Source organism: Acomys minous, assembly GCF_964271855.1.
Source record: "Acomys minous genome assembly, chromosome: 11".
Taxonomy (NCBI): domain Eukaryota; kingdom Metazoa; phylum Chordata; class Mammalia; order Rodentia; family Muridae; genus Acomys; species Acomys minous.
Window position 1 is genome coordinate 67347069 of NC_140492.1, and position 11273 is coordinate 67358341.

Below are 11273 nucleotides of genomic sequence, written 5' to 3' on the forward strand. Positions count from 1 at the left end.
AGGCTACTAGGCAGGTGAGTGTAGAAATGGAGTAGAGGTGGGTTGTGGAAGATGGGTCAAGGTCCTGCATGATCCTGAAAGGGGAAGAAAGTGAATTGAGCATGTGCTGTGTCTTGGGAGAATGGAAACAACGACCCAGTTTGAGCTTGCAGGTCAGGATTGGTATCAAAACACCTTAGGGAAGGTGGATAAAGACTCCATCACTTTTCTAAGCAGTCCACCGTGTAAGTGACTACTTAGCTCGTTGACATCTTGGCCTTCCCAATTGTCTCATGAGGATAAAAATGTTGGGTTAAATATAATAGCATTCTGACTATCATATATGCCTGCAACTGCCACTTCTACTTTGGGTAAACTAAAAATCCAAAACATGTTGCTGTGCTTTACACCCAAAGTGCACTTTCCCTCTAATATATCGTGTGTGAAAAACCTGGTCCCTGGTTTAATTCTAAGCATCACTGTTTAGAATCGGGGCCTTTGGGAAGCTGACCAGATCATGAGGACTCCACTGTATCAACAGATTAACTCATCAATGGAGTCACAGAAAAACAGGGTGTTAGGAGGTAGCAGGATCCTTAGAAAGTGGGGCCCAATTAGAAGAATGTCTTCTCCAAGAGCATATTTTGTTCTTCCTTGTTAGGTCTTGAACTCAGGACAAATGGTTAACTGAGGTGCCAAAGTAGACTATGGCCACCAGTCTCCCGCAATCCCTACCTGTTACAGGGTCTTTCTGGGTAGCATACTCCACCCTGTACCTAGACTCCCGAGCCCATGGTCTGTGTTGAGCTTCCCTTCCTCCAATTTCTCTGACTCCTACAAAAACCCAGCCATTTTTACTACACTGGTCTCTTGGTCTCCTGGTTTGCTCCCAGCCTCTTGACTCCTGGCTCCTCTCTTTTCCAATCAACAAAATGACCCCCTTCTCTCCTCTGATGGCCTGGTTCAGTCTGGAACATTCCAGATGCCTCTTGCAGTGTCCTCCCTCTTATCTCCTCCACCATACCTAGGAGCACCATCGTCAAGTCCTCACTACATATTTTCATTAATTTCTCTTCTCTCCCTTCTTTTCTGTCTTCCTTCTTTCTCGGCCATGATGAGATGAACAAGTTTATTCAACCACATGTTTCCTACCATAATGGTCTGTCTCACAAGGACTTGAGAAGCCAAGCGCCAGTGGAGTGCAGCCAAGAGCCACAAAACAAATCTTTGCTTCCTTAAGCTGGTTTCTCTAGGGCATTTTTCAAAGTGATGAAAACCTGACTACCAGATCAGAGATGTCATCAGCTGCTCTTCCACAGCTGAGTTTAACTCTCCATGTACCCGACTGCTTTGCTTGGCTGTACAGGATCACTTATAAGGTTTGTTCCATAGAAATACAAATAATTTTTGGCTATCATAACTGATAGGCCCAAACATTATAGTTGATGATCCTGTTAAGAAACGTAAACCCTTTTTATTACAGGACTTGTCATTAAAATTCCTTTTCATACCTAGCTTCTGAAATGCTCTTTGGGACAGTTTTTAATCTAATTTTTTCCTCATTAATGAATGAGTTTAGCACAATTTCTGAAACAGGTTAGCTTGCTGTCTGTATAAGACACATGATTTTATAAACAAACACCTCAGTTCTGCCTCCAAAGATGTGACTTCCCTCATCTGTTGAATGATGCATTAGGCCTAGAGAGCCCTGGAGAGATACGCTAAGGTACTGGAGTCACTAAGCCACCTGGGACCCCCCTCTTTCCCAGCGTCTCAGGATCTCCAGAGAAAAGCCATTCACTCTGTGTGTCAGCAATGAGAATTAGTGACTGCAACATCACTCCCTGTTGTCCCTGCTCTCCTGCCCCCAAAAAGCATGTTACGATACTTGAAGGCCTTCAGCATCTTAGAATACTTGAACGCCTGCGGCAACTCTGAAGTCATTTGGAAGATTCCAAGAACTAGAGCATGTTGTGTTGCTTGGCCTGACTCACCTCCTTTCTTCTACCATTTCACTCTTCTTCTCGCAAAACGGAGATAACAGCACTAACTAGAGCTGTTAGTGCAATCCTGAGGCCCGGCCATTATCCTTGAGTGTTCACATATCTGACATCCATAAATGGAAGTCTATGCCTTTGGGTCCCTGCTGAGGAATAAGGGTCAAACAGCTACTCCTTTCACTCTGCTAAAGGGCATGGCTCAGGATATCACTGGAAAATCACTTCTGACCAACACCAGAGGACTCTGTCCTTCTAAGTCTCCTGAGATGTCTCTTCTTCTGCTGTTTGGTCTAAGGATGTTTGTGGTCTCCTGCCTTGCTCACCAGAGTGAACATGCAAGAGGGTGTTAGAGGTCAGAAAACAAGTGAAGAGAGGCCTAGGGCCAGCTGCGTTAGCATCCTTGAAATATATAGCCTTTAGCCTGGGGAAAAGCTTTTTCTGTTTCAGAGGATGTCTTATCTTGTTAACAGTGGCCTCTACAGAGCCTGCTCAGGTCAAATGTCCGTTAGCTGAGAATCAGCTTGGTACTTAAAAATATTCTGTATCAGACCCCAACGTGGCCACCTGGCCTGACTGGAAAATGCTCCCCAGTGACCCACTGAAACCACTCCCTCTAGTGCTGCTCCAATCCATTACTGTAGGAATCAGGCCAATCTGCTGGTATATAAACAGAGTGTCACTCCACCAGATCCCGGGTCCTGACACTACTGAACTGAAATCACTGCGAGTTTGGTAGCATATGGTGATTATGGAAAAAAGAAAAAAAGGACACATTTTTAAAAGCAGTTCTGTACGGATTCCAAATTCACTACAGTGGGTGGGACACTCTATGCCTACGGCAGAGTCCAAAAGAAAGCAACCCAATAAGGCAAAGGTTCATTTTGGCTCACAGTTCAGGGGAATGCAGTCCTTCACAGCAAGCATGATGGTGAGAAGGGCTTAGTGCTTGGCCCCAACTTGGAAGCAGAGAGAGAGAGGAGAAAGCAAGTGCTCAGCTGGTTTCTCCAGTTTTCTCTTTAACTTGGTCCTGGCCCTAACCTATAGATGTCGCTGTTCAACAAGTACAATGAACCTCCTACTCTGATGTAACATAATTACAGATGCAACAAGACTGTGTCTCATTGATGCCCTGCATGTGTTTTAAATCCAATCAACTCTGTGGCCAAAATTAACCATGACAATAATCACCTTAGGACATTGGACTTGGATATTTACAGTGTAAATAGTGGTAGTTGAGGGCGGTTTGTTGTTGAACAACTAAAGCATCCTTCTGTCTTGGAATCCCACCATGGTAATCATACCTAAACTGTTGTTGAAAAAGAGTGAGGGTACAAGAAAAGACAGGACAATTTGAGAAGAGACAGCACAGAGTAGAATGCAAAAATAAATAAATAAATTAATTAATAAACAAATAAATAGGGATGATTTGATGAAGTGGGGATCTGAAAAAAACAAATAAACTATCATTTTAAGTAAAGTGTTCTGGTTTTTTTTTTTAAATTATAGTCACATGTGTACATAGCTTAAGAAATGTAATTTTTTCTTACATGGTTATACATGCCCTTAATCTCAGCACTCAGGAGGTAGAGGCTGGTAGATCTCTATGAGTTGGAGGTCAGCCTGGTCCACATAGGGGGTTCATGATGGCCAGATACTCATAGTGAAACCCTTTAGAAAGAAAGAAAGAAAGAAAGAAAGAAAGAAAGAAAGAAAGAAAGGATGGAATGAACATACATTGTTCTACAGTTCATATTACAATAAATCATTCTCTCTCTCTCTCTCTATGTGTATACACACACACACACGTATATATATATATACACACACACATACACGCACATACCCATAAAGTTTTTTAGCTGCCCACGCAATCCCAGGCTTTCTGTCCACATGTCTGTGTGCCTGTCCTTTCTTCATTCCCTCATTTCTCCAATCAGGTCCAATCCAAAGCCCTGCCTGTGGCAGTAATACTTTAGGTCAGACCTCAGGATCCAATCATCCCTCAATGAATTGATCCGCCAGCTGAGAACCAAGCCTTCAGCACATAAACCTTTTCAAAAAATATTTATGGTTGTGAGCCTAGCCTTTAACGGCTGAGCCATCTCTCCAGCCCCCCCCCCCCCCAAAAATTTAAAACTTTGAAGTATAACAGATAGGAAGCTTGGAGACAGAGAGGTTAGAGAGAGAGAAGTGTGAGTGGATTTTAAGATGGGCACAAAAGGTAAACAAACGGCAACAACAAAAGAACACACGTGTTATGTTAACGCCTACCAGAAAGTACCCAGGAGAGAAAAGACCCTCAACCATCCAAGCAGAGAGAGTGATTGCTGGCGTCTCTGTCATGGTCCCTTCAGTGCCGGTACTTTGGTCACATGAGTGAACTAGCCATAGAAGCGGGGATGGAGGCTATGAATCTGTCCTCTGGCATGAATTTCTGATGAATAAGATTGATACGTATGTCGCTGCTAACTTCCCAGTTTGCCAGGAAAATATGATCTCTCAATGTAATACTACCCCCGAGTGTACAAACCAGATAACTGGCAGCAAAACTGATTACATTTCAACACATCATCACAGAGGAAGCAGTGATTTCTGACTTTTTATTGGTTCTTCGTGAATTTCACATCATGCACTCCAACGCCACTCATCGCCCACTCCCATTGTACCCTCCCTCCACCCTTGCAACCTCCCCACGGCCAACAGAGGGGGAAAGGGCCTCTTTGTGGAAGCTGTAGTGTGTCACAATATGCCCCACAGTATCCCCTTTTGTCCATCAATACTTCTTTGCTTGCAAATATTCATTACAATGACTTGTTGGTTGATATGAGGTCTCTGGCTTCTGTTACTCTATCAATACTGGATCCTCACTGGGACTCTTCTCCAATATCCTGTTGTCACCCTGTGTCATAGAGATCCTATAGTTTGGGATCTACAGGACCAGCCCCTTCATGCACTCCAGAAGGTTCATCAATGGGGTAGATGTTGAGGTGGGACAATTCAAAGCCCTGAGTCTAGGTGTGAGAGATGTATGGGCTGGTCAGCCCTCCAACTCTCCCACTCTCACATCCATGGGGATGGCTCACTCTCAAGCCCCACAAGCAGGGTAGCTCTACTCTGCTCACCTACCTGTGATGTGCAGGGCCTGCTCTCCTAAGTGCTGCAACAGGTGAGAGACAGGACCAGCTCTCCAGCCTATTGATGGTGGTGAGGGCAAAAGGGAGGGAGAGGATCTCTCCTTAGCCAAAGCCACCACACAGCAGACAAGTGACAGGACTGGCTCTCCCACACTCACATGGTTGGGCCGGCTCACCCACAACCCACCCTCACACACACACATCAGGGGCAACTCAACTTTGCTGGCCAGGTGAGGTCAGGGACAACTCTCTCACTCTGATGAGCTCGGCCAGCTCTCTTGCCTGCCATAGGTGGCAAGGGATGGGAGGGGGCCCAAATTTCTGCTTTGTCAGTGTCACTACATGGAATACAAGTGTTGGGGCCAGCGCTACCATGCTCACATCCTCAGGGACTGACTCACCTGTGCCCTTGCCACCAGGGTCAGCTCTAATGTTCTGCCTAGACAAGGTACGGGGCTCACTTTCCCAAGTGCTCCTTCTGGTGAAGGTCAGCCTGCTTTCCTACACCATCTAGGACCACCTTCCCAAGAGTGGCACTGCACGCTGTGGGATGGGCCTCCCACTGAGGCCAGACAAGGCAGCCCAGCTAGGGGAAAGGGATCCAGAGGCAGGCAACAGAGTCAGAGACAGCCTCTACTCCCATTGTTAGGGGACCCAGTTGATGACCAAGCTGCACATCTACTACAAATGTGTAGAGAGTCCAGGTTTAGCCCATGGATGCTCTTTGGTTGGTAGGTCAGACTCTGTGAGCCCCCATGGGCCCAGGTTAGTTGACTCTGTAGGTCTTCGTGTGGAATACTTGACCCTGCCCCCCAGCTCCCTCAATCCTTCCCCCCCCACCTCCCCCGCTTCCACAAAACTCCCCGAGCTCAACCTACTGTTTGCCTGTGGGTCTTTGCTTCTGTTTCCATCAGCTGCTGGATGAAGCCTCTCAGTAGGCAGTTATGCTAGGCTCCTGTCTGCAAGCATGATCTTTTCCCCTTTTAATGTCAGGCTACAAACGAAGCCTCTGGGTCAGTTTCCCACAATTCCCAAAACTCATGTAGTAGACAGAGAAAACTGGCTCCAGAAAGTATTCCTCTGACCTTCGCATGTGGCCTGTGGTGTGATGTACACACACACACACACACACACACACACACACACACACACAAGCACACATTCACACACATACATACACATACCCACACACACACACACACACACACACATACACACACACACACACACAAGCACACATTCACACACATACATACACGTACACACACACATACACACACACACACACACACACACACACATATACACATACTCACTCTCTAAAAATAAATGAAACATGCTTAAAGTTTAAAGCCATGTGATGGTAGGCTCCAAGGAAAAGCTCATTTCTGCTGCTAGAACTTTGGGAAGTTACCTTGTAACTTTACTGGCGAGCCTTTCTTTCATTTTTGAAACACATCTCTGCAACCTCTGCTGTGATCCTCAAACCTCTTGTCCTCCTGTTGGCCCCGTTGCCTCTCTCTTATGAGGCCATATAGTCCATGGACTTCCTTTGCTCTGACAAAATAGCTGAGAAGTATTTCTTTGGGCTCCATGTTGCAGGCATTAGTGTGGTGACTTGCTGTTTGGGGACCCGTGTCAAAGCAGGGAGGTGCATCCTGGGAGGACAAGGATACTTACCTCATGGTGACCAAGAAGGACGAGAAGGGACAGAGTGAGGGGCTCAATATGCTTACAAGATGGTGCCCTAACGATCCACACCCCCTTAAGCCCATGTGCTAAAGTTTTGGCTACCTCCCATAGCAACTTTACCCTAAGACCAAGCCTTCATCTTTGAGCTTTTGGTGGATCCTGATTTAAAAACCAAGACAGGCCCTACTGTTATTACTCATCCCAATAAAGCAAGACAATTTACTTCAAGATCTTTTAATTAACCATGTTTACAAAGTCCATTCTTCCAACAAATATAGCTTATTCACAAGTTCTAGGGGTTAGAGTAATGGAATCTGGGGTGAGGAGAGTGTCACAGTACATTTGCAATAACATTACTTGTAACTGTTAGTTCTTGTCAAGATTTAATCAACATAGCTTGATTAACAATAAGTAAGCAAGCGCATGCAGATCCTTCAGCAATTTAATACACATTTGTTATTGGATCTATTGTGCATTGGGCTTGTTTGTGTTTTAGGTTTTTCTCAGAGCATGTCCACCAAACCAGGCTTATGCTATATACTTGACCTTGCTTGGTAGCAAATCTTTCACTGCCATATTAAAATGATATCCATTTTATTGATAACCATAGAATTAAAAAAGACCACAAACCTATTATCTGATGATGAGACCAATAATGGTAACTGCAGCAATAGCCAAAACACCTAGCAGTGATATACTTGAGTCACGGGGCTCTGTGCGTTCCTGAAAAAGCCTTTCAGGAGACGTATTCCCAGGCTGAGGTACAGAGTAGAAGACCTTTGGTGAAAAAGAACTGTGGCTCTTTGGTGAAGGAGATGGGGATTTGGGCAGCTTTGCTTTGGCACACCCTCCACTGCGGCCAAGAGTACATGCCTCACAATTGCGTGCGTCATGGGGCCCATCCACAAACAACTTTTCATCCAAACACACATTCGGGGTCGATGGTATGTTCCTGAAGCCGTGTCCATAGTATCTCCGAAGAATATAATTGACTAGATTCTTCAGAATCCTGTTGATAGTCTCTGTGGAGAACTCAGGATCCTCAAACCGAGACCCAGAACACTTCTGGCACCTCTGAGCAAAGATCCTCATGCGGACCCGGCCCTGAGATAGCTCCTTGTACGTGTGGCACAAGATCTTCACTTGGGCAGAAGACCAACCTCTGTTACAGATGGAACACTGGAACCTGGAGGCAGAAGAAAGAAGGCTACAGTGTCCTTGGATGACCACTCACCAGAGAGGAAATGGCCAGCTAAGGAATTCTAGGAATCTCCTTCACTGTGGAGAACATCATATGGTTTTGAGTGACATGGCCACAGATAAACAACAGCTAGAGTCACTGTGCTTTAGATCTTTAGATCTTTTTCTGTGGCTACTGAGTCCCCCCTTTTGGTAGAAAGCCTCTCTGAAAGTCTTAGCAGGAAGAGAATTGTTAGCCAAGCAGAGATGGTGCACCACAGGTCTTTAATGCCAACACTCGGAAGGCAGAGTCCTGGAAGATTTCTATGTTCGAGGCCAACCTTGTCTACAGAGTGAGTTCCAGGACAGCCAAGGATATACAGAGAAACCTTGTCTCAGAAGAAGAAATCCCCCAAAACATCAACAACAACAACAACAACAACAACAAAAAACAAAGAAGAAGAAAATTGCTACTATGTGCAACAAACTTTCTTCATCATTACAATAACATGAACCTTCTATAACGTACGCATTTTGAGACACAATATTGATGCCTTTCAAGGGTCATCTCCTTTTCTCAGTATGCCATTCCTCATGGGTACTGTTGAACTTTTCAAAACAGTAGATATTAAGACGTATACGCACACAACTTGCTTGGAATATAAAGTCCAAGTGGCAAAGGATTGTTTTCACCCCAGGTCGTTAAAACCAACTTTATTCATGTACCTACTACAGAACGTCACCTCTAAGGAACAACATGACTAACACATTAGAACATGGAAACCTACAGCGGAGAGTGCATAAGGGGTAGAGCACATATGCTGGAGGTAGGGCAAGGATGGGCAGGCACCCTCGAAAGGGTAAGAAAAGAACTGAGGGTTCAAAGGTGCCCTAGAAAAGGCCCCAGGGTTCTAGGAAAAGAAGGTTTGACTTTATTTATTTTATGTATATGAGTGCTCTGTTTTCATGGACATGAAAAGACAGAGTCAGATACCATTACCGATGGCTGTGAGCCACCATGTGGGTGGTGGGAATTGAACTCAGGACCTCTGGAAGAGCAGCCAGTGCTCTCACCCACTGAGCCATCTCTCCTTCCCCACCCCTACCCCTGTTTTCTTCTTTTCAATTCCTGCTCCATAGGAATACCATTCTGGGAATGGATAAGGCCTACCCTAGACTAGCTGCTCTGGCCCCTGTATGTCCTCAGAACTAAAACTATGCCTTAGAATAGCAACACAGGCCCATTAACAGCAAACTACTTTTGGTCAAGAGAATAGAATCTTTGGCCAGGTGGGTATTTAACATTTCAACTGGACCAGCCAAGCACCTGGCCAATTGACCACCCCTCAGGAAGGAGATTCTAAAAAGACAGGTTCACCCCAAGTCAGGCTAGAAATAGGTGAAATGTCCTCTTAACACTATTGTACTTTTCCTTCCCATGATTCCTGCTCCTTATGGCAGGAGCTGACATCACCCAGCATGGCAACTCTCCTTGCCTGGGTTCATAAGTCTGGTCACTTTTCTTAGTCACTCAGAAAACCATAACATTTCTTTTCTCCTTCCTCACCCTGTTCTAAGCATGCTTTCTGTGACACTGGCCTTGCTATGTGCTCTCTCCATGCCCCACCCCTGCTGTGTAGCTGTCTACCACCAGGTAGCTCCAGGGCACCTTGACTCACACAGCATAGCCTTCTGTACCTCCTCCTCCAGGCAGCTGCCAAGATTTACAGTTTGCCCACTCTGTGGCTTTTCATTTTAAACTCTAATAAAATTGTCCTTGAGCTTCCATTTGAGTGTCCACTAAGGACCCACAGAAGGAATCTTGCTTTCCCTGGTAGCATCTGGCAGTTACACCAGACCACGCCAACATTTCTGGTAACAATGCCCGTGGCAGGTCATGTCGTCTCATCTCCTCTGTAAACTATCACACTGCGACACGGAAGGCAGACTCAGACTACGAACAGCTGTGTCCCCTGTTGGACCTACGTTGTCAATAAATGCATTTTTCCACTTTATGTCTTTTGTTATGTTTTCTCTTGGTAAGAGGGGTGAGCCGATGGGTACAAAGCCAGGCCTTTTCTGCCTGGGGATCCGGTAAAAGAGAAGCCAGAGGGAAGGCTTTGTGGATCTTGGGGGCACTCTTCCAAGGACTCCTGAAATGCTTTTGTAGGGAGACCTGGAAGGGCAAGAAACTTTCTACATTAAACAAGATGGTGCACGCCTTAAATCCCAGCACTCGGGAGGCAGAGGATCTCTGAGTTTGAGGCCAGCCTGATCTAGGAGGGCCTAGGACAGCTAGGGTTACCCAGAGAAACATTGTCCACCAAACAAAACAAAAACAAAAACAAACAAACAAACAAAAAAACCAAAAAAACAAAACAAAAACAAAACAAACAAACAAAAAAAAAAAAAACAAGCAAGCAAGAAAGCAAGCACGCAAACCAAAATGGAGGCTTGGAGAATTCAGGGGACCCTAACCAGCTTCATGACCACAAAAAGACTGGGCACTCTAGCTAGCTAGCTACATATGCTCTTTCTTTTATTATAGCAAGCTGCATCAGCTTAGTGGGGCCTTCGGGAGGACCAGACTCCACTCACCTGCCAGGTACTGTCTGCTGGTACTGCCTCCATCCCAGGGCCACCTCATCTGGTACAATGCTCTTATCCAACTGCAGGGTCCACCTGGTCCCAGGTTTCTCCTCCTGGATCAGTTCTTGAAATGTGTGCATCCATGTACTGAAATCGGAGACCGGCATTCTCGGAGGTAGAAGCTAAGGGCCCAGGTTGGTGAGCAGCTCCCTGTCTGCCTCAATTCTAGGAGGGGGCGGGGGAGGGGCCAGGGGAGGGCGGGGAGAGAGAGAATAGTTTCGGTTTCCATTTCCCGGCTTTAGCTTTCGGTTTCCTAAGAGCACAGAACAGTTCTTCGCTGGAAAGGCAGACGGCAGCAGAGGCTCTCCACTGGGTTAAAGGGCCAGTCCTAACACTGTGTTAAGGGGCCACGCAGGAATGCCAGAGTGTCTAGTTCTGGTTTGCGTTCAAGGCGCTCCTGTTTGTGGACCACTCGTTTCGTTTTCCTATAATTTTTTATTGTAAGCAAAGCACTAGTGTGAGGATTGGATTAAAGGAGTGCCTGGTGACTGAGTAAACGGTGCCTGAGTAACAGTACCTGCCCCAATAAAAGTTAGTGGCCTGGTAGAGATCTGAGGAGAGTTGGAGGTGGTTGTGTATCCCAGATAAATCTGCAATGCAAGCCCCCAAATAGGGAAATGATCCTGGTGCTAAAAAAAAA

General features: G+C 45.8%; 1 protein-coding gene across 1 annotated transcript; it reads right to left on the reverse strand.

The window, feature by feature from the left end:
* Positions 1 to 7023: 7023 nt before the first annotated feature.
* Positions 7024 to 10820, reverse strand: RTP4 (receptor transporter protein 4). The gene is made up of 2 exons (XM_084802197.1): positions 10583 to 10820; positions 7024 to 7991 (listed from the first exon to the last, which is right to left on the reverse strand). The coding sequence occupies exons 1-2, from the start codon at positions 10738 to 10740 to the stop codon at positions 7439 to 7441; spliced, it is 711 nt and encodes a 236-aa protein (XP_084658323.1). The 5' UTR covers positions 10741 to 10820; the 3' UTR covers positions 7024 to 7438.
* Between the last annotated feature and the right edge of the window lie 453 nt (positions 10821 to 11273).

What these genes read in the sequence shown, in the direction of transcription:
- RTP4 (XM_084802197.1), bottom strand. Translation starts at nt 10,740, where the DNA reads ATGCCGGTCTCCGATTTCAGTACATGGATGCACACATTTCAAGAACTG. An exon ending in CAGCAGACAGTACCTGGCAG is followed by an intron (nt 7,992 to 10,582) that starts GTGAGTGGAGTC and finishes TTCTGCCTCCAG; the next exon opens with GTTCCAGTGTTCCATCTGTA.